We start from the raw sequence: 26,526 nt of genomic DNA on the forward strand, positions 1-26,526 counted from the left end.
ATTGGAAGAAGCAAAGAAACAAGTACAAGGAGCTGAAAAGGTGATGGAAGTTTTGGCCCTCCTGGAAAAACAAGCAAGTGAAGCAAAAGAGGACAAAAATACCATAGCATACCAACTAGAAGAAAAAGTAGAAGAAATCTCTAGATTGAAATTAGATGTCTCCTCTATCAATGCCCAAACATGTGAAGCAATAGGGAAGAAGGAAGAATTGGAGAACCATCTAGCAAAGAAGGATGAAGAATGCAAGATGATGAAAGAAGAAATTGATCTCCTAAGGAAAGAAGTTGACTTGGTAAATAAGAGTCTAAAGAGCTCTCAAACCTTAGATGACATCCTAAGTCATCAAAGATCCCCCCTTGATAAATCAGATCTTGGTTATGCAAGTGATCCCTCTATCAAAATTAATGCAAACCCTAATGCACCAAATAACAAGGATGTTGAAAAGCTTGAAAGAGATGTTGATGACCCCAGTTCTAGTAAAAGCAAGAAGATTAATCAAGATAATCTTAAAGGAAACCCTACTCCAAGAAGGTATACAAAAAGTGTCAAGGATGCAAAAGGCAATGGATATCATTGAAGGATCTCAAGGCAAAGGGACTTTAGAAGTACATCAAGGCAAGCATCCTCATGGTACCAAAGTATATTTTTGTTAGCCTCACTCTCATGTGTTTAAAATAATTATAAGTCCAAAATAATTAAATTAATTAAAATCAAGAAAATTGGATTTAATCTTACCTTTCTAGATTGAGTTTGCCCCTCATGGTTAGGAGTCAGTTTAGGCCTAGTTGGTTGACAGATTCTCTCCAACTAGTTGACTCCTAGATTTGTGCGTTGTTGAGATCTTTGCTCAACCAAAGAGTCCAAGATAGACGCACTATCTTGAGACAAACTACCTCATGTATTTATATGTGTATCATAAACATTATTTGTACATTACATTGAGAGTGTGAGGAATATATAAAGGCTCTCAGGGCTTTTCCGCTATGTCTGGTTTTTTATGTCTTTGCTATTTTTTTGTGTGTTAATTTTTGTTTAATAACCTTCATGTGGTATGTGGTATAAGTTGTAATTTGGAGAAATAAATGGTGGAGAGATAAGGTATATTTTGTAAATTTGGAGTGATAAGTGAATATTTTGTGATATAAGTTGTGACACAAGTGATCTCAACCAACCAGCTGTACTACTAAATGATGCGACAAGTAGTACCAAAGATCAAATTGATCAATTTGATGCAACATGTCAAACCGATGAACTGTTAATGATTGATGGCCATCGTGATACAAAAGATTTAATAAATCAGGGACATAATGTTAGCAACAACAACAAGAATGAAGAACAACAACAGTCTAGTCTTTCCAAGAAAGTGATCAGACCTTGGGAAGAAATCTTCTTCAACAAAGATCGACATGGTCCAACAAAGAAAACACTTTGTTTGTTCCAGATTTCTCAAAACCAGTTCAGTTTGTAAGTGCTGGGTTTCTCGACAATGCTCAGAATATGGTTAAGTGTAACCATTGTAAGAGAAATGGCCATATGGAGAGTACATGCTTTGACCTCCATCCTTGTCACCATTGTGGCAAGAAAAATCATTCATCTGAAAGATGTTGCAAGCGAAATCAATCACCTAGAGTAAAGATCAATTATGCATGGATTGATCCTTGGATGAGGTCATCTACATTCAAACAATTGTTTATGTGTTATCGAAGGATTCAGTCTCACATGAAGACAACCATTACAACTTCTACAGTAAAATGAAGATGGTGAAACTCTCCTACACCTGAAGGGGGGGAGTTCTAAAATCAAATGTTGATTGTCTCTCCTTTTAGCTGATAAAGGGGGGAAAATGATAATAATGGAATTGAAGGTTGTTAGACTGAAAGTTTTGACAACATCAACAAGCAGTAGTAAACAATTTTCGACAGAATCAACTCAACTAGTGGGCGACCATCATCTACAGCGAGTGGGCGTTCAACATCAAGTAGCCAGTGGGTAGTCATCATCTTCCTTAAAGCAGCAGTGAGCAGTTTTCAAAAAACAACAGCGAGCAGTTTCGACATCAACAAATTTGCCAATGGGCGTTCTCAATATTTTGTCAGTGGACAAAGCAAACTCGCCAGTGGACGTCATCAACATTTTGTCAGTGGACAAAGGACGCTGATTAAAGGACAGATGGATCCTTTTGCAGCTTGGCACCTGATGGAGTTGTCAAGCAACTTTCAGAGATGAATTAGAATTGTAGTTGATTCATGTTTTCTTCAGATTGGAGTTTTTTCAGCATCCAACTTTGGCGGTTTTTCAAGCAGCGTTTTTGAGGATCAACAGTTTCAGCATGAGAAATTGGAAGATGGTTCCTAGCTCTTATTTTGGACTTATCATTGAGGGGAGGAATGTTAGCCTCACTTTCATGTGTTTAAAACAATTATAAGTCCAAAATTATTAAATTAATTAAAATCAAGAAAGTTGGATTTAATTCTACCTTTCTAGATTGAGTTTGTTCCTCATGGTTAGGAGTCAGTTTAGGTCTAGTTAGTTGAGAGATTCTCTCCAACTAGTCAGACTCCTAGATTAGTGTGTTGATATCTTTGCTTAACCAAAGAGTCCAAGATAGACGCACTATCTTGAGACAAACTTCCTCATGTATTTATATGTGTATCATAAACATTATTTGTACATTACATTGAGAGTGTGAGGAATACATCAAGGCTCTCAGGCCTTTTCCACCATGTCTGGTTTTTTATGTCTCTGCTATTTTTTTGTGTGTTAATTTTTGTTTAATAACCTTAAATTTTTAGGTTATTGCCATTCTTGTACAAATTTTGGGCATATGGCAAAGGAATGTAGGGCATACAACAAAGCCAATTATAATGGTCCCCATCAGTCTCCTAGAAGCAATTTTTCAAGAAGAAATTATGCCTCATTTATGTACTAAATTGAATTCTACAAATGTCATAATATTGGTCATATGGCTCGTGATTGTAACTTGAATTGGGCCCCTAAACAAGCTAAAAACATGACAACCAAGCATGAAAAGAAGGTTAAACAAGTTTGGAGAAGAAAGCAATCTGAACCACAAGGAGATCATGTGGAATGTGTCTTGAATACTCAAAGCATCAATTCATGTTGTTGATCTAATGAGTACATCTTTGGCAAATATGATATTTCAAGTTTTGATGATGAGATTCTGCCAAGACCATGCATATTGTTAGGGGGAGCTTGTGACAATTTGACTATTCTTACAAGATGCTTCCTTGATAAGCCTTGGGAAACCCTTGACGTGTCACACATGGACAATCATGCTATGAGACACATAGATATATCTCTTGATGGATCATCTCTCAGAAATTTTTAAAATCTTGTTGGACAAATTGGTCTCTCTTGCATAAAGACATCATTTACTTCATTCCTTTCCATGCATGTAAAGCTTAGGGGGAGTAATTCCATTGAAGAAAAGCATGATATTGTGTCTTCACTACACATCCATTGTTGAAGATGCCTTCCACTTGATCACAAGGCAACAATATTTCTTATCTTGGGTTCCATAAAAAGAAGAGCAAGAGGAGTTTATGCAGGCAGGGGGAGCTAGTTTATCATGAAGAAACACAAAGATATCTCTTGTACCATATTGCCAAAAGAAGGAAAGTAGGATGACAGGGGGAGCAACATAACAAGAAGAAGCATGATAGGGGAAGCACTTGATGGAAAAAGGCATTGTCGGGACACCCATTTGCCATTGATGTCAAAGGGGGAGAGAATGTTGAAAGGGTGAGAATATTGCCATCAATGACAAAGGTGGAGATTGTTGGTTAAAGTTGTCATTGATGTCAATATGGCATTGTTGAAGATGGGTAAATCCTAATAATGCCCTAACCATAATTGCTTAAAAGCCCTAGCCTAATCTAGCATTGATTGTTGATAAAGTCCTAAGAGCATTATCTTGCAAACCTTAACCCTAGCATTATTAATGATGTCAAAACCCTAATTGTCCTACTGAAGAAACCTTGGAGTCCCTATCTTGGAAACCCAAAAATCAAATTCTTAGCATAAATTGTTGAAACCCTAATTCTTAAGAAACCCTAACCCTTGTCCTAACCTTTTTCCAAATCCTTAGAAACCCTAACTCCTAAATGTATACCCTAATAAAATAATAAAATCCTAAAACCCAAGAAGGGTCTAATAAAATGGACAATGACTCTAATGACTCAATATAAACCTAGAAGTCCTTAATGGGGACTTTGACCTATAAAATGATGACCTAAGCATGAAACCCATGCTTTAATAAGTCATAATAATAATATTTTTTCTTTCTTTTTTTTGATAAATACATTTCATTATGACTCGAATACAATTATGAAGACTGAACCTAGTTACATTCTTCAACAACAAATAATATTTTGCATCCAAAATGGTAAGACATGGTTTCTAAACACATCAAATCTTCTTCATAATTGTCAGCAAATCTTAATTTCCGATAGACATAACCATGTTATTGTATGATATCCCTTCTATTTGTAATCCTAAATCATATGGGATAATGAGAAACTACTTGTTCATATTCCTTGTGGTGACTCTTCACCTTCTACTTGTAATCAACACTCAATGTGTATGAATATGTGTACATATGTGCATGCTTGTATGTGCGCTCAATGTGTATGGATATGTGCACATGTCCATTGACTTAAACTTTTCGGGTTAGCTCATCTTATTCTATTATTTTATGTTACATGCAAGAATTGGTAAGATGCTTTTCCTCAATGAAGTGTCAAGCATTCACTACCTATCAAGAGATGGAATTGTTGTGTCACACCATTAGGCTACTTCCATGCTCAACTTGACTTAATGACTAATACAACCTTACTATTTCATTGGATGATATATACCACACTCTTAGGGGGATTGAACCTTAGTGGGGGAATGTCACTACCCCTTCTTGACCAACCAGTGAAGCCTTAAGTAGAATATATTTGTATTATATTTATCATTTAACAAAGAAAAAGACCACAACTTGACTATGGTTTCTACATTTCCTTAAATGATATATGTTATTTACTATCACTGATAAAGCAAGTTACATTGACATAAAGCACATTGATAGGCATAAAACCTCCAGAAATTTGAGCTAAAACAAACTAGACTTTCAACTATTAAATAAGCAGATTTAGATATTGTGAGTAGTTTTTAACCAATACATTGTTGATCAAACCAGAACTCACTATTAAATTATAATTTGGCTTATCCATACTTTCTCTTCAAAAAGGTTGATAGTTTGAGTGAGGCTATTGCTAGATTATCAACCCTCCCTAAACTATAAACAAGATTTGCTTGAAATTTAGATAAGTGTTCAACTTTCTTGACCCTCCCAACAATGGAAGGGTTACACTTGTATCAAGAATGTAGAACATTTTATATCAGATATATAACCTTTGCAGCCCCATAGACTCTTTGTTTGTTGATCCCTACAAGAGAGTGGCTGTGAAGTCAGAACACTCTTGTTTACAACTTGACAATGGTTATGGGCTTCTATCCAATGTCTTTTATGTTGAGAAATCTAAAGGGCTACAATTAAGATGATTTCTCTTAAAATTGATAACTGCTTGTGATGTATTTTTACTTTTCTTGATTATTAGCTTCTTGTCTTATTATTATGTTGGTCTTATCATCACACAACTACCAAAACAAAAAGATCAACAACACACAAGAACATAGGATGTAGGCTACAAGCCAGGGCCAAAACATCTCCATTTGAGAGGAAAACCCACAAATCTCCTCTTCTTATAGATTCTTCAAATGACAAATTCCAAGAACTCTAGACCAAGACCAAGCCAAACCTTCTTGATGATGTGCTTCTTCTATCCAAGTCAAACTCAGTCAAATCTCTTCCCGCTGCACAACTTCAACCCCCGACTACAAAATTTCGGCCTCCACTACAGGTCTGAAATTTTCGGCCCCTGCAATAGGCACTGCTTACACATGTGTGAGCAATTCTAGGGTTTCCAAGGCTTCCTTTGACCTTTGCTTGGGTTGCTTCTCCTTCTACGGCTTGTAGGTGACCTAATAATCCATTTTTCGACCTTCTTTCTGCAACTTCCTCAACTTTGACCTTGCAGCTGCGAAACCCTAGCTTTCTTTCACACGTGAGAGAGAGAGAGAGAGAGAGAGAGAGAGAGAGATAACCCAAACACTTTGTCCTTCGTCCTTCTATCCTTCTTTGCTTGCCTTTTTTCTGCTTATCCTTCGCTTGGATGATGAGAAGTGAGTGAGTGTCCATACGAGGTCGAGTTCCCTCCTATATATAGGCTTCCAAGGAGGACAACATGCCCTATTGAGGCCGAATTCTTAGCTGCTAGGCCGACTTGGTCTTGGAGGGTATTTTGACACTTTATTTAGGAGGATGACATGCCCTATTGAGGCCGACTTCTTAGCTGCCAGGCCGACTTGGTCTTGGAGGGTATTCTGACACTTTTAAATACATAAATAATTCTTTTGACATGTTACAATTTGCCCAATTGGGTCTTCTTCATATGAAAATGACTCTATTGACTTCTTGACAGTGGACACTAGGACAAATCCTAGAAGCACTCAATGGGTGTTTGACCTCTAAATAAAAAGACTTGAGCATGAAACCCATGCTACAAAAATAACAATAATGAATTTTCTTTCTTGTTACAATATACAAGAATCAAGAGTACATTTCATATTTATGAAGACCAAACCTAGTTACACATTTCAACATTTTATACATGGTTTGGGCATTTAAAAAGTATATTCTAGGGGAAGATAATTTATAGCAATTCCAGGTAATTTGAATGCTTTGGCACATATTCCATATACCATGAGATTTTCAATCCACATGAATGTGTGTTCCATTAGTGCTAAGTTATTAACCCATGATTTGCTTTCAGTATGATGCATGTTATTGAAAAAACTTAAATGAAGATGTTGAAAAGCAAAAATATTTACTCTATGTTCTGCATTTAAGTTATGCTTTAATTGACTCATTTGCCGTCTTAAGAAAGGATTAAAAAGTTTGCTGAAGCATTGCATTATAATATTGTGAGTATGCAGACCCCATCCAGATGAGTGTTCTGGAAGTGATTTAGATGGTGATCTATATTTTATAAGCTGGGACAAGTCCCTAATTCCACCCCAACAGGACCCACCAATGGACTATGTTGCTCCTGCAACAGCCTCGTTAGATCATAATGTTACAATTGAGGTATGGCTGGGTTTCATGTACAGTTGGTGCTCTGATGAGGAATTGTCACTTGTTATGCTCTTAATTGTCTGTTTTTCATCTTGAAATTCACAGATTCTCGCCTATACTATAACTTGATGGTTGATGTTCTTTGATTCTTAGTGGGAAATTTATCAATATATTTCTAGCCTGGTTGGTCATGCGTTTATAATATATATCGCCTATTTTTTATATGGCTTTAGTTTTATTATGCTTGACATGACTTTTTGTCTTGCATTTGAAATTGCATGACTTTTTGTAGTCAAAGTTACTGTACCCATTCTATATCCATTGTTGCACATGCTTCTGATTGACAACAACATCCGCTCTTATAGCTCTAAAGCTTTTTGGAAGCCCAAATTTGATGAATCCCCAATTTTGAAAGACTACCTCACGTGCATGTGTTCTTGCACACACGTTTCTGGTAACTTTGCTTTTGGCTGTACATAAATTGGTCCCCACAATGCTGAAAGTTGGCTTGAAGAGGCTTAAACAAGCATCCTTTACAACTCTTCTGCATGAAATGCACAATCTCATTATTTTCTGGCTTCTATGTTCCAGATGTTCCCTGTTCAATTTCCCATACCATTTTTTTGTTTATGTTCAGTTAGTGATATGAGAATTAGACCACATTTCCAACATTATCTTTCTATCCGTAAAATATTTCTACAAATATTATTCTTGAGAACATGGGGAACTAGATTGTTCTCAACCAGTAACCGTGTTCATCAGTTGTCTTGTTCTTGTCAGACAAATCATTTATACATCTTATTTTCCATTTTAAAATTCCTCTGTTGGAAATCTTTTATTTTAAACAAAAGACCATTACCGAATGGGTTGGTTTGATTGTAGTATGTTCTTGTCACTTGCCTCTGAATTCTGTAACCAGTTTCTCATTCCAGGGATTTGAACAATTGTTTTACCAAAGTATGATGTTCCCATTAGAGGGTCCCCATTCAGCTACTCTGTACCGGGTCTTGAGTTCTTTGTGGCACTAGATTGATTATTGTAGGTTTTCCAAGTTTCAATCAGATTGCATAGCACATTAATAACAGGTCTTTTCTTTGGTTGCATATAACCATCCAAAACAAATCATCGTGTTTTCAATCCTCAATTGAGGTATGCCAACTTGTTTTATGATGTTATAGTTACCTCACGAGAATATTCAACGATGTTTGGTGTTATAAGACCAATAGATTAGAGTTATACACATTGGCTGTACATGTCCATGGGCAGTTAAAATGCGCAAGGGCTGATAGGAAAGTCTATCCCAGGAGGATTCTGATGCTAACCTAAGGGTTCCTACAGGTTTTCGTTTCCTCTTGGTCTGCATCAAAACATCCTTATTATCCCTTTCCTATGGAGAAACCAAAAACAAAATCCTTATACAATAACATAAAAAAGTTCATTTTCATTTGAAAAATCAGCAATTAGAGCCCCAAGCGTCCCTCATTAAGAAAGTTTTGAACTCCATCTGCAATCTGAATGGACTGTTAAATTGTTAAATTTCCATTAAACTCTGCAACTACTTAGATAAATAACTGAAAATAAGGCAGCCAATACTGAAGCCAAATTTACTTTCACCAAGATACAGAGTTTCTTAATTGATAAGCAGCGGAATATAAACATAGGGATAAAAACACAATTGCACAAATTGACATGCTTGTTTACCCAAGAAACCCAAAAAGGGAAAACCTGCCTTCTTTGTTGTGGTATTTTATTGATTGAGCAAATAGAACGACTACAAGGCAATTTGTCTTCTTGAGAATATTCTTGTTCTCCTGCTATACAAACCTGACTCTGCTATGCAATCCTATGACTCTGCTCCTTCTTCCTTGCGCACTAGTCCTCCTATTTCCTAGCGCACAAGGCCTCCTATTCTTTAGGACTCAGCTCCTAAATCCTAGAGCAGAATTGCCTCCTATTTCCTAGCACAATTCTGCCCTATTATTTAGCACAAGGAAACTCCTAAAAAATGTGCGCACTAGCTCCTCAAAGATACACACACCACACGCAAATAGATCTCCCATAAACTTGTGCGCTCAATGATGAATAAACTTGTGCCTTCATCCTTCCTTTATGGATTCAATCCATGCTAATTTTGGGCCTCGTCCAAATTGAGTACTCAAGTCTTTAACTGGAAAGTTAACCAAGTCGAACTATTTCTCTCTCTCCATTCATCACTGGAGTCATAACTCGTAATTACGTCAATCAATGACTGAAGCTCCATCTCTTTTTGAACTCAAACTGCCGCTCAATCCTGTAGTCAAACTGAAGAAGGGTCCATGTAACTGATCCTTCAACACTATGCATGAACTTGTGAAGTTAAGCTCACCATCTCCATGAACTCGCTCCATGGTCAAAGAAGGACAACTCGTGGTCTTTTTGGCTAAGGCATGAGCAAGAGAGGACCTTCCAGACTACAATTTTCAACACTTCCTCTTAGCGATGAAGGGATTCTATACAACTCCCAACTTGTCTCTGAAATAGATGAAACTGCTTCTTGCCAATGCCTTGGTCAATATATTGTTGTCTACTTCTTTGTTGGAATGTACGGTAACTTCACTATACCTTTCTTCACACAATGTTTGAGATGATGATACCCGATCTTGATATGCTTGGAGTGATCATGAAACACTGGATTCTTATAGAGCTTAATGCAGCTCTGATTGTCACAATGTATCACAGTATGCTCCATCCCCTGTCTGAAAAGTCCCACAAGCAACTTCCTCATTCAGATAGCTTCGCACGCTGCTATATTGGCAACCATGTACTCGACCTCTACTGAATTGAGTTCAACTGATCTTTACTTCTTGCTATACTAGGAAACAATTGCTGACCCAATGCTAAAGACACATCCTGAAGTACTTTTCTGATCTGTGGAGCTCCTTGCCCAATCTACATTTGTGAAGCACTCAAGCCTCACTCCATCAACCTGTTTGTACCTTAATCCATATTTTGTTGTGCCTTTAAGATACCTCAAAACATGCTTTGCAACAACCCAATGAACTTTGGTTGGTTCCATCATGAACTGACTCAGCTGGTTTACTACAAAACAAATATCAGGCCATGTGTTGACCAAATACATCAACGACCTGATGAGTTTCCTGTATGATGTAGCATCTACTTGCTCTGCTCTACTAGCATACACCTTCCTCCATTTCATGACTAGAGGTGTGGCCATGGGCCTGCATTCCTGCATATGAAACCTGCTGAGAATATCTTGCATGTACTTGGCCTGTCCCAAGAAGATCTCACCATCACCCTCCCAAACCTCCAATCCAAGGAAATAGTGCGTAGGCCCTATATCCTTCATCTCATATTCCCTTGTAAGGTCTGCCTTGCAATCCTAAATCCATATATCTACTCCTGTGAGTGTAAGATCGTCAACATAGAGCACTAGAATGAGCAAAAGCCCTCTAACCAGATGTATTATAGGTTGGGATCTGCCTCACTCTTAGTGAAGCCCAATCCTCGAAGGTAGCTGTCAATACAAGTGTACCATGCTCTCGGAGCCTTCTTGAGCCCATAAAGAGCTCTCTTCAGCTTGCACACATGCATGTCTCTGCTAAACTGCTCAAACCCCTCTGGTTGCTCCATATCAATCTCCTCCTCAGCAACCCTATTGAGGAATGTTGTCTTCACGTACATCTGGTGGATCTTCCACCCCATCTGTGCTGCAAGTGCCAGAATTGTCCTAATGGATGAATACCGTGTTACTTGGGCAAACATCTCATCATAGTTTATGCCCTCAACCTGTGAGAAGCCCTTGGCCACAAACCTGGCCTTGTACTTCTCCACACTCTCGTCTGCTTCATGCTTCACCTTGTACATCCAACGCGAGCCTACTACTGATTTTCCCTTTGGTCGTGGCACAATCTCCCAGACGTCGTTCTTCATGATTGCAGAATAATCCTCCACCATGGCATCTTTCCAAACTTGCTGAGAGGTTGCCTCCTCATAACAAGAAGGCTTTGTGTCCAACAACTCTATCATCAATGCCATATACTCGGTGTACCTCTGTGGTTGCTTGCTCTGCCTGAACATAGAGCTAGGAGCTTCAACATGCTCCTAGGCCTCTTGAATCAACCTGTTAGCCCACTTGGCTCTTTTCCTCCCTGTGCTAGCAGTCTCTCATTGAGTAGTTGCCTGCTCCCGTCTTGGTCTTCCTCCTCCTCATCCTGCTGGTCATCTTGTTGTGCGACCCTCTTGCCACCTAGCTGAGATTCAATATGTGACCCTGGCTGAGGCTCCTCCTGGGAGCTAGTAGCTCCTCCTTAGGTACTCCTACTTGCTCTCGCTCAAAGTACTCCCTTAGAGCTCTTTCCTCCTCAAACCTCACGTCTTGCCTGATATATTCTTCTTGAGTGATGGAATATACACCCTATAAGCCTGAGATGTCTCACTGTACCCCATGAAAATACCTTTTTTAGCTGTGGGCTCCAACTTCTTCCTGCTATCTTTGGACACATGGCAATAAACTTTTGTGCCAAAGATACGAAAGTGTGAAACATCAGGCTTCTTGCTTGTGAAAGCCTCCTCTGGTGTAACTCGTCCAAGCACCTTGTGTGAACTCCTGCTTTTTAGAGATACCACAGTGTTGCATGCCTCTACTCACAAGAACATAGTCAATCCCTGATCATGCAACATGGCCTTGGCTGCTCCAACTATGCTGTAGTTCTTCTTCTCAACCACCCCATTCTGTTGAGGGTTATGGGGTGCTGTTAGCTCCCTCCCAATGCCCTCCTTGGCGCACTCATCCCTGAAGGCATTGGAGATATATTCCCCAATATTGTCACTCTTCAATGCTTTGATCTTCTTCCCGGTCTGGTTCTCTACCAAGGCCTTAAACTCCATGAACTTGGAGAAGACCTCCTCCTTCTTCATAAATAAGATCCATGTCTTTCGGGAATAATCATCTATGAAAGTAACATAATACCTATCTCATAACTGATGGACAAGAGAAGGGCCCACATACATATAAATGCACTAGCTCCAAAATCCGTTTGGCTTTGTTGTCTCGGCCTTGGAAAGATGACTTGGCATACTTGCAAAGTGTTCACCCCTTGCACACTCCATTCTTGTCAAGACTATATTGTGGTAGCCCTGTGGTTATCTGCTGTAGGATCTTCAACGCCTCATTATGCAAGTGTCCCATGGACTTGTGCCAAAGTTTTACATCTCTACTCTGCCCACCTGCTGCCTTGTTGCTGAAGGCTGCGCATTCCTCAACCTGCAACCTGTAGAGATTCTTCATCCCCACATCTATCTACTTCATTGATTAGAAGCTAGATGCTTGAGGTAAGACTTGCCTTTGTTGAAGATGACATCATAATCCTTGTCCTCTAGGGTTACCATCGAAACAAGGTTCTTTTTCAGGCCTAGAACATAAAGGACATCTTTGAGATGGAGAGAGCTCTTAGACTCCCTCTCAAAGCTGACAGTACCAACTCCCGTAGTCACGTATTTTCCATTATCTCCTAGCTCAATATGAACTTCCATGCCCTTCTCCTCTAGCTAGTTGAAATACTCCCTGTTCTTGGTCATGTGGAAGGACGCTTCAGAATCAATATACCACGTGTTGTTGCCCACTGAGATTGCCATGCAAGCTATCAATAAGAAATCTTTCTTGAACGGAGAAGAAAACCCATCTTGTAAAAATTTCTGTTTTCCCACCCTGGTTTTCAGTTTCTCCTTATTTCTCCCATGTAGTTAAATGCCCTTTCCCATAACCATACATTTAACAAGCTGAAAAAAATAAATTTGCTGAAAACACAAATTCTGGAAATTTTACAGAATGCTGGAAATTGCAGAAATAAAAATCAGCAGTAATAAAACAGCCATTAAAACACATTAAAACACTGATATTTTTGGTCAACATGACCCTGGAAAAACCCCCTACAACTCTTGGGGAAAACCAATTTGAGAGCTCTTCTTTATTTCTGAAAATTGCCTTTTTACAGTGAGAATTATTCAGCAAAAAATCAGCAAGCAAATTTACAACTTATCTCCTTTCCCGTGCCTCACAGCAATCTGGAAATTACAGCAAAGAGGACAGCAATAAATGTTGTACGGCCTTCGTTTTGTATGCAGAAAAATCAGCAAACTGCTCCTCGATTTTTGTGCAAAAATCTGCCTTTCACTATGTGCTGAATCAACTGTACAAATCTGTTCAACTGCTGCCTTGGAATGTGTGCCAAGCCGCTGTCTCCTTCTCCTCCCTGCTCAGAAATCTCTCTTGCTCTCTTGCTCTCCTTCTCCCAATCTGCTCATGAAAGAATGAATGACCTTTTCCTCCTTTAATATAACTCCAAGTGACTTTTGGGTGATCCAAGTGACTTTTGGGTGATTAAATCCAATGGCTGAAATGGATTTAGATCAATGGCTGAGATTAAATGCTCATTTAAATCTCACTTTCTATTTTTTAATTCACCCCACTTTAATAAAGACCCACTTAGTCATTTATTTCCAAAGTCACTTTTCCTTTCTAATTTTTCATTTACTTTATAAAAGTTACTTTAAAATTAGACTTAGTAACTTTATCACTTAAAGTCACTTTTAAATTAGATTTAACTTTATAAAATTATAAAGTCACTTTAGGAGAAAAATTAAATTTTTTTGGACACTTTTCCCTAGGCCAAAGATCAAAGCCTAAGGGAACCACCTGTCCTCCGGTACCAAATTTCAACACTCCCTCTTACCGAGGAAGGTGTTCTTCACCACACCCATCTTGTCTTTGAAGTAAACATGCTTGCCCCGTGGTAAGGCTTTGGTAAGAATATCTGCAACCTGCTCATCAGTGGAAATATACTCAAGCTTCACAGCTCCCTTCTGAACATAGTCTCTGATGAAATGATATCTGATCCCGATATGCTTTGACCTGTCATGAAATACTGGATTCTCCGTGAGTTTAATGCAACTCTGATTATCACAGTAAATCACTGAAGGTCTCAACGGCTGACCAAATAAGCCAAACAACATCTTGCGAAGCCAGATAGCCTCACAACTAGCTAGACTGGCTGCCATATACTCTGCTTCCGCTGAACTTAGTGCTACTGACTGTTGCTTCCGGCTGAACCATGACACTACTGCTGAACCCAACCCAAAACAACACCCTGAAGTGCTCTTCCTATCAGAAGCACAACCTGCCCAATCAGAATCAGTGTACCCTGCCAATCTCACTCCATCTCCCTGCCTGTAGTCCAGACCATAATCCACTGCCCCCTGCAAGTACCGCAAAATGTGTTTTGCAGCCACCCAGTGAACCTTCCTAGGCTCACACATAAACTGACTCATTGTGTTGACTGCAAAACAGATATCTGGTCTAGTGTTGACCAAATACATCAAGGAACCAATCAGCTGCCTGTACAATGTGGGATCCACCAACTCGGAATCCGAAGCATGAAGCTTCTTCCAGTTGGTGATCATCGGTGTCGACATGGGTCTACAATCCTCCATGTGGAATCTGCTAAGGATGTCCACAATATACTTCCCCTGCCCCAGGAAGAAATGCCCCTCCTCCTGCCACACCTCCAAACCCAAAAAGTAATGCATCAGGCCGATGTCCTTCATCTCAAACTCCGCCGCAAGATCTCTCTTGCAGTGCTCTATGAGTCTCTGCACCTGTAATGATCAAGTCATCCACATACAACACCAGAATGAGAGGCTCCTCACCAATCACAATAAAGTAAAGGTTCGGATCTGCCTCACTCTTTGTGAAACCCATCCCCTGCAAGTATGTATCTATCCTGGAGTACCAAGCTCTGGGAGCTTGCTTCAGGCCATAAAGGGCCTTCTTCAGTCTGCACACATGGGACTCCTTCCCATGCACCTCAAAGCCCTGTGGCTGCTCAATGTACACCTCCTCCTGTATGAAGCCATTGAGAAATGCGGTCTTCACATCTATCTGGTGGATCTTCCAACCCATCTCTGCTGCTATCGATATAATGGAGCGAATCGAAGTATATCGAGCCACGGGAGCGAAGGTCTCCTCATAATCAACTCCCTCTACCTGGGAGAACCCTCTAGCCACAAACCTCGCTTTGAATTTCTCAATGCTGCCATCTGCAGCATGCTTTACCTTGTAAAGCCATCTGGAAGTAACCACGGATTTGCCCTCAGGCCTCGGCACCACCTCCCAAACATCATTCTTCATGATAGAAGAATACTCCTCCTGCATGACCTCTCTCCAGACCTGCTGGCTAGCTGCCTCCTCATAGCTAGAAGGCTCAGAGTCAAGGATGCTGGTAACCATCGCCATATAACTACAAAACCTCTCAGGTGGTCTACTCTCTTTGACCGGCCTCTTCGTCTCAGCAACAGATGTGGCATCTCTCAAGGTGTCCTGAAGCCACTGGGGCTTCCTCTTCCCTGAGCGCACTTCTCCCACTGGAGAATGAAACTCCTCCTCCTCATCATCATCAGTAGCCTGAACTCCTGACTGTCTGTCTGCTGTCCTCCTGCCTGCACCTGAACCTGTAGAAGCTGAGGTACCGTGTGAACTGTCCATCAGTGGACTCCCTAGTGAACTGCTCTGTGAACTGCTCTGCATGCTGCCTGGAGCACCACCCCTCTGGCTCCGCGAGCCACTGCTCACTGATGGACCTGACATCCTCATAGATGTACCTCCGGATCCTCCTGATCCCTGCCCACTGGATCCCTGCGACTGACTCAACTGCTGCTGAGGGTCTGGCTGATCCAGATACTCTAACTCCCGTGACCTCCTAAAGGCCCTGTCCTCCTCGAACTTCACATCCCGTCTGACAACAACTCTCCTATGTGCAGGGATGTAAATCCGAAAGGCATTTGAGGTCTCACTGTAGCCCACAAAGATACCCTTCTCTGCGGTGGGCTCTAGTTTGGTCCTCTTCTCCTTGGGTATATAGGAGTATGTTATGCATCCAAAGATATGAAGATGACCAATATCAGGCTTCTTCCCAGAGAAAGCCTCCTCCGGAGTCATGTGCCCCAAGGCACGATGCAGACTCCTGTTCTGCAAGTAAACAACTGTGTTGCAGGCTTCTGCCCACAAGAACAATGGCAACCCCTGATCATGTAACATGGCTTTGGCAGCCCCTATGATGGATCTGTTCTTCCTCTCTGCAACCCCGTTCTGCTGGGGGTTGTAAGGAACAGTGAACTCCCTCCTAATGCCTGCCTCCGCACAATAGTCAACAAACTCTCCAAGGGTGTACTCTCCTCTATTGTCCGACCTCAAGGACTTGATCTTTCGACCTGTCTGAGTCTCCACAAGAGCTCTGAACTCCTGAAACCGCTTGAAGACCTCACTCTTGGTCTTCAAAAAATAAATCCAGGTCCTCCTGGAGTGATCATCAATGAATAAAACATAGTACTCATATCCACTCAAGGAAACATGAGACATCCGACCGCTCACATCGGAATGAATCAAATCAAGTATCCCCGTCGCTCTGCTGTCACTGTTGGGAAAAGGGGATTTGGCAAACTTGCCCATCGCACAACCTCTGCAAGTATCAAAGTGATCAGTACTGAAATCTGGCACACCTGTAGTGATCTCCCGCAATGTCCTCAAGGCTCCATGATACATATGTCCCATCCTGCGGTGCCAAATCTCACACAGCTCAGAACTGCTAGCTCTGCTGTCGGTACTACTGCTCAATGCCAAAAGGGGTTGGAATGTAAACTTGTACACCTTTGCATGGCGTACACCTATCACTCTAGCTGAATCAGCTGGAGTGCCCCTGGGATACATCAACACCTGTCCTCCCCTGAACAGTACCTCATATCCTCTGTCCTCCAAAGCTGAGACGGATATGAGGTTCTTCCTCATCCCTGGCACATAAAGAACCTCTGACACCTTCAAGGGAGGTTTGGACTCCCTCTGAAATGTCACTGTCCCCACCCCGACTGCTCTAACAACTCTGTCATCACCGAGTACTACCTCGATATCAGTGCCACTCTTTGAAAGCTCTGAGAAGTACTCACGGACTCTTGTCATGTGACGTGAAGCCCCACTGTCCACATACCAGATACCTGTAGATGCTCCGCTAATCGAGGGAAAAGCATGCTCCCTCTGAACCTGTGTGGCAGGTGATCCTGCACTAGACGACTCACACGTAGTGAACGTAAACTCCCGGTCAAAACGACCTGCAAAGTCCTCAATCTCTGCTGAAGCTGTCACGTCCTGGTTCTTCCCCTTCTTCTTCTTCTTCTCCGGACACACAACTGCATAGTGTCCCAACTTTTGACAATTCCAACATTCACCTTGGAATAGTCCTTTTGTGTGTTCCCCTGTTTACCTTTACCTTTGCCTTTGCCCCCACCACTGCTTGTGGAAGCCTGCTTCTTCCCTTTGCCTTTCTTGCCTCCTGCCACCAGTGCTACGTCCTCATCCTGCTCAACTGGCTTGGCTGCCCCAAGCTGTCCTTTCCTGATCTCTGTCTGAATGCAATCATCCCAAAACCTCTCCCATGTGGGAAGGGTCTCACGTGCACAAACCCCATCAGCAAAGTTCAACCATGAACGGGGGAGGCCATTCACTGCAATACACACCAACTCAGTGGATGGAATGGCCTCTCCAATCGCTGCCAACTCATCTCTCACATTGGTAATCTTTGTGAGATATCCAGCTGCACTATCATTCCCCATCTTAATGTTCTTCAGCTTCTCCTTCAGGACCATCTTCCGGTTCTCATTGGTACTCTGGTAGAGATTGGACAATGCTGTCCACATCTCATGGGCATTGCTCTTTCCTCTCACATGAGGAATGCAATGGTCTTTGATTCCGTCTAGAATCAGCCTCTTACCCTTATTGTTCTTCTTTTTATACTCAGCCAACTGAGTAACATCAGTGGGCACAACAACAGGGTTCTGTGCGGTATGCACCATGATATCTCAGACTTCTGCCTCCTCAAAGATACTCTGCATTCTCTCCTTCCAAACGCTGTAATTTGTATGCCCATCCAACCTATCCTCCACCCTCAATCCCAATGACATCCTGCTGTCCTAAAACTGAAAAATAGCACTGCTGTAGTAAAGATAAAACTGCTTTTTATGAAAAAATCAGCTTGTTGGAATTTTCTGAGTGAAAAATCAGCAACCGTAATTTTTCCTTTTGCTGTCCCAAACTGCCCTTCAGCACTCAAGCTCCGATACCATGTAGAAATCTCTGTTTTCCCACCCCGGTTTTCAGTTTCTCCTTATTTCTCCCATGTAGTTAAATGCTCTTTCCCATAACCATACATTTAACAAGCTGAAAAAAATAAATTTGCTGAAAACACAAATTCTGGAAATTTTACAGAATGCTGGAAATTGCAGAAATAAAAATCAGCAGTAATAAAACAGCCATTAAAACACATTAAAACACTGATATTTTTGGTCAACTTGACCCTGGAAAAACCCCCTATAACTCTTGGGGAAAACCAGTTTGAGAGCTCTTCTTTATTTCTGAAAATTGCCTTTTTACAGTGAGAATTATTCAGCAAAAAATCAGCAAACAAATTTACAACTTATCTCCTTTCCCGTGCCTCACAGCAATCTGGAAATTACAGCAAACAGGACAGCAATAAATGCTGTACGGCCTCCGTTTTGTGTGCAAAAAAATCAGCAAACCGCTTCTCGATTTTTGTGCAAAAATCTGCCTTTCACTATGTGCTGAATCAGCTGTACAAATCTGCTCAATTGCTGCCTTGGAATGTGTGCCAAGCTGCTGTCTCCTTCTCCTCCCTGCTCAGAAATCTCTCTTGCTCTCTTGCTCTCCTTCTCCCAATCTGCTCATGAAAGAATGAATGACCTTTTCCTCCTTTAATATAGCTCCAAGTGACTTTTGGGTGATCCAAGTGACTTTTGGGTGATCTCTAAATCCAATGGCTGAAATGGATTTAGATCAATGGCTGAGATTAAATGCTCATTTAAATCTCACTTTCTATTTTTTAATTCACCCCACTTTAATAAAGACCCACTTAGTCATTTATTTCCAAAGTCACTTTTCCTTTCTAATTTTTCATTTACTTTATAAAAGTTACTTTAAAATTAGACTTAGTAACTTTATCACTTAAAGTCACTTTTAAATTAGATTTAACTTTATAAAATTATAAAGTCACTTTAGGAGAAAAATTAAATTCTTTTGGACACTTTTCCCTAGGCCAAAGATCAAAGCCTAAGGGAACCACCTGTCCTCCGGTACCAAATTTCAACACGTCTACCTTAGTTGATGCAACCATATGATCCTTACTAGTCCCCTTCTTCTTGTTAGGACACTTTTTAGCATAGTGCTCAAACTCCTAGCAATGGAAGCACTTGATCTTGCTAAGATCCTTCTTCTTCTTCTCGCCCTTCTGACTAGTCTCGACCTTTCCTTTGCCCTCTTTGCCCTTGTCTTTGCTGCCTTTGCCTGCCAGGGAAAAGTTTTCCTCATCCTCTGTCTTCACTGATCTACCATATCTCGTCCCTTTTTGATTTTATTCTTGAACGCAGTCACTCCAAAATCATTCCCAACTCGGAAAATTTTCTCTGCCACGCATTGCATCCTGGAAACCATACCAAGACTTATGGAGTCCCAAAAGCGCAAGACTCACAGGGTCTTTTTTTGCTATTGTCTTGCCCACACTGCCTAGCTCATCCCAAACTTGAGTGAACTTTGAAAGATATGTGACGATGGGCTCTCCTTTGTTCATCCAGATACATCTTAGCTTCTCCTTGAGAGCTAGGTTCCTCACATCACTGGAACACTGATACAAAACTAAGATGGTTTTAAACATCTTATATATTGTCTTCTTCCCATGGAGATGACAGATAATATGGTCTTTGATCCCCTCTAGAATGATCCTCCTCGCCTTGGTATCATTCTTCTTATGTTGGGCCCACTGTGGGGCATCTTGTGGTGGCACTATAGCTTTCTTTATAAACTCGAGCACCCGATTATTTTCCAACACTATTGATATCCGCTAATTCCATGAGCAGAAGTTAGAAGCTCCCTCTAAGTAGTGATCTTCCCTCAATCCTTGGAACACTATACTGCTTATCCAAAGAATTTATCTTCAAACTCCCGGGCTAGCCTTCCTGACTGATCTGCGCTCTTCAATAACTGATCAACTTGGTGCTGGTTTTTATGCTGATCTCTGCTCTTATACCATGTTAAATTTCCATGAAACTCTGTAATTACTTAGATGAATAATTGAAAATAAGGAAACAAATACTGAAACCAAATTTACTTTCACCAAGATACAAAGTTTCTTGATTGATAAGCAGGAGAATATAAACACAGAGATAAAAACCCAATCACACAAATTGACATGCTTGTTTACCCAGGGAAGCCAAAAGGGAAAACCTGCCTTATTTTTTGTGGTATTTTATTGATTGAGCAAATATATCAATTACAAGGCAATCTGTTCTCTTGAGAACACACTTGTTCTCCTACTATACAAGCTTGACTCTGCTCTGCAATCCCCTGATCCTGCTCCTTGTTCCTTACGCTCTGCGTGGTCCTATTTCCTTGTGCACTAGGCCTCCTATTTCCTAGCACACAGGTACTCCTATTCTTTAGGACTCAACTTGTAAATCCTAGTGCAAAAGTGGCTCCTATTTCCTAGCACAATTATGCCCTATTATTTAGCACAAGGAAACTCTTAAAAAAGTGTGCACTAGCACCTCAAAGATATGCACACCACAAGCAAAGAGATCTCCCACAAACTTGTGCACTCAACAATGAATAAACTTTGTGCCTTCGTCCTTCCTTTATAGATTCGATCCATGCTAATTTTGGGCCTCGTCCAAATTTAGAACTTGGGTCTCTAACTAGCAAGTTCACTGAGTCGAACTAGTTCTCTCTTCTAATTTTCCACTATTTTATGCTAGCACAATCACTTAGCCCAATTCTTTCTTCAATTACAATCACTTTTAAACAAGTTTAATCTTCCAATAACAATGAGAAATTGTAGATAGAATAGTAAATCCAATATACAAATAGACGACAACCAAGAGTAATAACAAGAGACATAAGATTTGGTCAAAGACCAGGGAAAGGCCCCATTAAGGGGGAAACCCTTTTAAATTCTTCTTCTATTAGATTGTCATCAAATGTTCAGTAGAGAGATACAATATTCCAAATCATCAACAAAAGAGTCAAAGTCAATCCTTTGACTATCCAAGAGACCAACCAACCAAAATACAAAAGATGAGCCTTTAAAGTCAAATCTGGTCAACAAGTCAAATTTGCAATTTCTGTCAAAAGTCAACAACAGTCAACAAATGATGCCCTAATTAGTCCACAAGTCAATGGTCAAACTGCATCCAAAAGAGCTCTACAATAGTCAAACAACTTGGCCTCCATTGTTGGTCAAACTTCAATCAAAACAATCCAAAAAAGACTTGGTCAAAGGAGAGAGAAAACTACAATCAAACTTGAGATCTCTGTAGTCAAACTTTAGTCAGCAGACCTGCGGCCAAACCAAGTCAAAGTCCCTAGAAAAATTCGGTTCCTTCACCAAGAAATTCGGCCTCCAAAAATCGGATTTTTGCAAGTAAAACCAAGTCAAAATGCAAGTCAAAATAGGTCAACCACTGCCCAAACAAAAGTCAATGCAAAAAATAAGAACTAGCGTTCTTCCCTTCGCATGTGTGAACTCAGACTCCTTGCTTCATACTTGTATGAACCAATCCAGAGATGAGAGAGAATACGAGATGCGTTGATGTGATGTCCAAATGAGGTGACCTTGAAGAGTATTTATATGAGACTTTGGAGACCCAATTATGACTTTAGGCCGACCTGAACTTTTGTGAACGTGTGGGTTTTTTATTAAAAATAATATTCTCCCTTAACTAAATTAAATTCTTCCAAGGGAAAAGAGGGGCTTCTCTGGATGAGGAAGGCTGTCCAAAGGAGGGAATTTGTCCCTGAGCTGCCAAATTAACACTCCCTCTCAGCTAGGAAGAAATTTCTCACTGCATCATGAATCTCATAAGTTTTGTCATCGTGATCACTGAACCAAGTGATATCTCGTCTCTGCTCACCTCTGCTCATCTATGCTCATTTGCTGAATATTCTTGAATCCAAAGAAAAAGAATTATCATCATAGGGGAGCTCCAACTACCACCCTATATCCAAGGACAATAGGCGAGATCCACTTACCGCAAGGGTAAGGATCACACTCTATCCTATTGACTTGTGACAATAGGTGAGATCGACTTAAGGATCACACTCTATCTTATCGTTTAACGACAATACGTGAGATCGACTTAAGGATCACACTCTGTCCTATTGTCTACTGATCTTCCCATCTATACCCTCAAGAGTCAAGAGTCAAGTGGTAGAACACCTGCACCCCATCTCTTGAGCAAGATATGACTTACCATAAATTGTAAGGATCACACTCCTATCTCAAGTAACCTGAACCCATTTGCCAGATGGGGAGGAACAATCCCAACAAGCCCAACTTGTGGGTAGGATGCCAACTGGGGTATGCTCTGCCAAGTCCCAGACATGATAGTAGAGGGAGATACCTACTTGTCATAAATGACAAGGATCACGCACACACCTTACAGTGACAATAGGTGAGATCTACTTACCACAGGAGTAAGAATCACACCCTATCCTATTGTCTAGAGTTCTCTCAATCCCAGGAGCTCTCTGGTTCAATTCCTCTCCCTGTGAGCTCAAATAGTGGGGAGGAGCATTGCTCAATGTTCTCGATCAACCAGGACCCTTACCCGGGAGGTGTTGAAAATGTAACTAGTTTTGGTCTTTATAATTGTTGTACTCATTTGAATCAATGTTTTAAAAAACGGTTGGCTCGGAACCGACTCGGCCGAGTTGGTACAAGCCAAGCCTTTAAAACTTGACTCGGCCAAATAATCGGTTCAGCCGGTCAGGTTAATATCGAGCCAACTGAGTTGTCTAACAACTCGGTCAGCTCGGCCAAGTCTGTATCAACCCGGCCGAGTTACGTACAGCGGCCCAGGCACATAAAAAACAACGATTTTTAAATTTTTTTTGTTAATTGCTTAGTGTGGGGGACTCCAAAGCACTTTAGTTTTTGTTTAGTTGGTCTTTGGGGTCCATTCCCCTCTCCCAAACCCTATTTAACCCATTCAACCCCTCTCATTCTCTCACAACCATCTCATGCATTTGAGTGAGAATTTCAGTGAGACTTTGTGAGGAGTTGTTGAGTTTGTTTTTGGAGTAGTAGTGAGGAGTCTTGGGCAAGCATTGTAGATGGAGTGAGGAGCTTCTTGGGCAGCCATTTGGAGCAGCATTGAGGAGTTGGTTTCTTGGAGCAAGCTTGAGGAGGCAGTTTGTGCCTGGAGGTATTTTTTTTTCACTTATACAAATCTGTTTTTGCTTATTAAATTTTATGTGCAAATCTAGAAATCTTAAAGAGTGTTTTTAGTGAAAGAAATGAACATTGAATCAATGTTTTTTTTTTCATTTTCAGATTGTTTGCTTTCATTTCCAAGTCAAAAAATGGCACCTAGAGTGAAAGATGTTGTTTGGGCATATGTTGAAATGGTTGAAAGTCAAATGCATTGCAAATTTTGCCATAGGAAAATTAAGGAAGGTCCTGGGGGCATTAATAGGCTGAAACAACACTTGGCGGGGATTAGAGGCCAAATTACTCCATGTACCTCACCAGAAATTGGGGAGATTAGGAAGGAATTGTTAGCCAGCTTTGAGAAGTTTAAAGAAGATAAGGCTAGGCAAAAAGAGTTAGAGGTTGAAATTGGGAGGAAGAGGAATATACAAAAAATGATGGCTACCAACCCCCATTTTGATTTTGAGGGTTCTTCCTCTATCCCTTGTACTGATGCATCCAACCCCTTCCGATATGTTCCTCCCTCTTTTGAGTCTATTCAAGAAAAGGGAAAGGGTAGAATGAAAAAGGGTGATATGAATATCAAAAGTTATTTCACTCCCTCCTCTCCATCAGATACACATGGTCCTCAAGCTAGTAGAAGTCAAATGCAACACACTTTAGATGACCTTTGGAAGAAAGAATTGAGGGAGACTGCTTGTGATTACATAGCTAGATGGTGGTATGATGCTGATATTCCCTTCAATGCTTCCCGTTCACCATATTATGAGCCTATGTTTGATGCCATACATGCTGCTGGAAAAGGTTTCAAAGGCCCTACTATGCATGAGTTAAGGGGGAATCGTTTGCAGAAAGAAATTTTATCCATTAATGACTATTTGAAAGATTTCAAGGACTCATGGGAAAGAATAGGATGTACCATCATGTCAGATGGATGGACTGATCAAAGAAACCGTACCATCATAAACTTTCTTAGCTTCTGCCCACAGGGAACCATGTTTTTAAAATCAGTTGATGCATCTGATAAGGTAAAAGATGGGCAATTGTGGTTTCAGCTATTGGATCAGGTTGTTGAGGAGGTGGGGGTGGCTAATGTTGTTCAAGTCATCACAGATAATGCCTCTAACTATGTTCTTGCTGGTAAACTGTTAGAGGAAAAACACAAGACCATCTTTTGGACTCCATGTGCTACACATTGCATAGACCTCATGCTTGAGGATATTGGAAAATTAGATTGGGTCAAAAACACTGTAGATCATGCCAAAAGCATAACAAAATTTATCTACAATCATTCATGGATTTTGAGCCTCGTGAGGAAACACACTGGGGGCAGGGATATTATTAGGCCTGCCATCACTATATTTGCTACTCATTTTTTTACATTGCAATCTATGCTTTCACAACATAGAAACTTGCAAAAGATGTTTTCCAGTGAAGAATGGAATCTAAGGCAGTGGTCTCACAAACTGGAAGGCAAAGAATTGAAAAAGAAAGTTAATGAAGAAATATTTTGGAGAAAGGAAGCAGAGATTGTGAAGCTTGCTAAGCCACTGGTTAAGGTGTTGCGGTTGGTGGATGGGTAAAGATTGGCTATGGGCTTCATTTATGAGGCTATGGATCAAGCAAAGGAGCAAATAAAGAGGGCATACAAGGATAAAGTGGCTAAGTATGGGCCCATTTGGGCAATCATTGATGAAAGATGGAACAATCAACTCCATCGCCCTATACATGTAGCTGGGTATTTTTTGAACCCACGATATCATTATAAAGCTAAGGAGACAGGAGCTTTGAGGGGGGAGGTTAGAGATGGAATGATTGACTGCATTGATCACATGATCCCATTGGAGTCTGATCAACTACTAGAGATACACCGATAGGTCACGACCTTCACCAATGCCTCGGGTACCTTTGGGAAGAACCTAGCAAAGATTGCAAGAGAAGTAGATGAGCCAGGTAAACAAAAATTTCAATTTTCAAATTCTTAATAGTTTTTTTGTTAAAGCGTTTATAATTTGAAAGTTGGATATAATTTGTAATTTTGTTGAGCTAACTCATTACACTCTTATGTGTTTTGCGAAACAATGGTGGGAGGCTTTTGGTAGCCATTGTCTTGAATTGCAAAAGTTTGCAATTCATATTTTGAGTCAAACTTGCAGTGCTACTGGGTGTGAGCGCAATTGGTCCGCTTTTGAGAGGATTCACACAAAGAAGAGAAACCGTTTGGATAAAAAACGGTTAAATGATCTAGTCTATGTCCAATACAACCTCTAGCTTAGACGCAACCAATTGCTGAACAAAAGACCTGATTCAGATCCCATTGTGTTGGAAGACATTGATCCAACATCGGCTTGGGTAGTGGAGAGTCATCCAACAGAGTTTGCTTCTGATGAGGATATGGATTTTGAATTACAGACGATAGCATCACTCGAACATAATGTTCATTTGAATGCAGATCCTGATCCACTTGTACCAGCCTCAGCCTCACAGCCAGCAAGTCCTCCAGTTGCAGGGGCTTCCTTTGCTCAACCACGACATAAGCGCATATCTCGTCTATCTTAGCTTGCATCTGCTGCACAACCTGCTAGTGCTACCACTTCTATAGTTGCAGTTGGAGATGAGGATGAGGAGGAGCCATGGGGCCCCCTGTTTGACTCTGATGATGATCCAGAGATTGATCCACATGATCTTGGCTCCTCTGGCAGTAGATACTAGCCAGTAGTACTGGTCACAATTTACTTTTGTTGTAGAGGCCATTTCTAGCCTCCTTGGTTATGTGTTTTTGTTTTGATCTCTTTATCATGATTCATGATCATGTATGTATTGGACAGTGCATTGGGTGCCATTTTGATATAATGGATATATTCATGAGCCTACTTTGATCATATGTTGTCTTCCATCTATATTCTAATGCTGTGTGTTGGGAAACATGAACGAAAATCTTTAAAATTATGTTTTTTTATAAAAAAAAATATTTGATGTATTTTTTACAACGACCGAGTCATTGAAATC

The 26,526-nt window shown here is 40.6% G+C and overlaps 1 protein-coding gene across 4 annotated transcripts in view; it reads left to right on the forward strand.

Moving 5' to 3' along the window:
- The window catches only part of LOC149250869 (putative RNA-dependent RNA polymerase 1), a 148,867-nt gene that overhangs the window by 79,394 nt on the left and 42,947 nt on the right, over positions 1–26,526 (forward strand). For all 4 annotated transcript variants that reach the window (XM_089459261.1, XM_089459263.1, XM_089459260.1 and 1 more), the window contains one exon: positions 7,063–7,213. In XM_089459261.1, the coding sequence (XP_089315387.1) occupies positions 7,063–7,213 (151 nt within the window). The remainder of the gene's footprint in view (positions 1–7,062; positions 7,214–26,526) is intronic.

Source organism: Pinus tabuliformis, chromosome 7 (genome assembly GCF_031772625.1).
Source record: "Pinus tabuliformis cultivar Carrire ecotype Pingquan chromosome 7, CPIR1, whole genome shotgun sequence".
NCBI lineage: Eukaryota > Viridiplantae > Streptophyta > Pinopsida > Pinales > Pinaceae > Pinus > Pinus tabuliformis.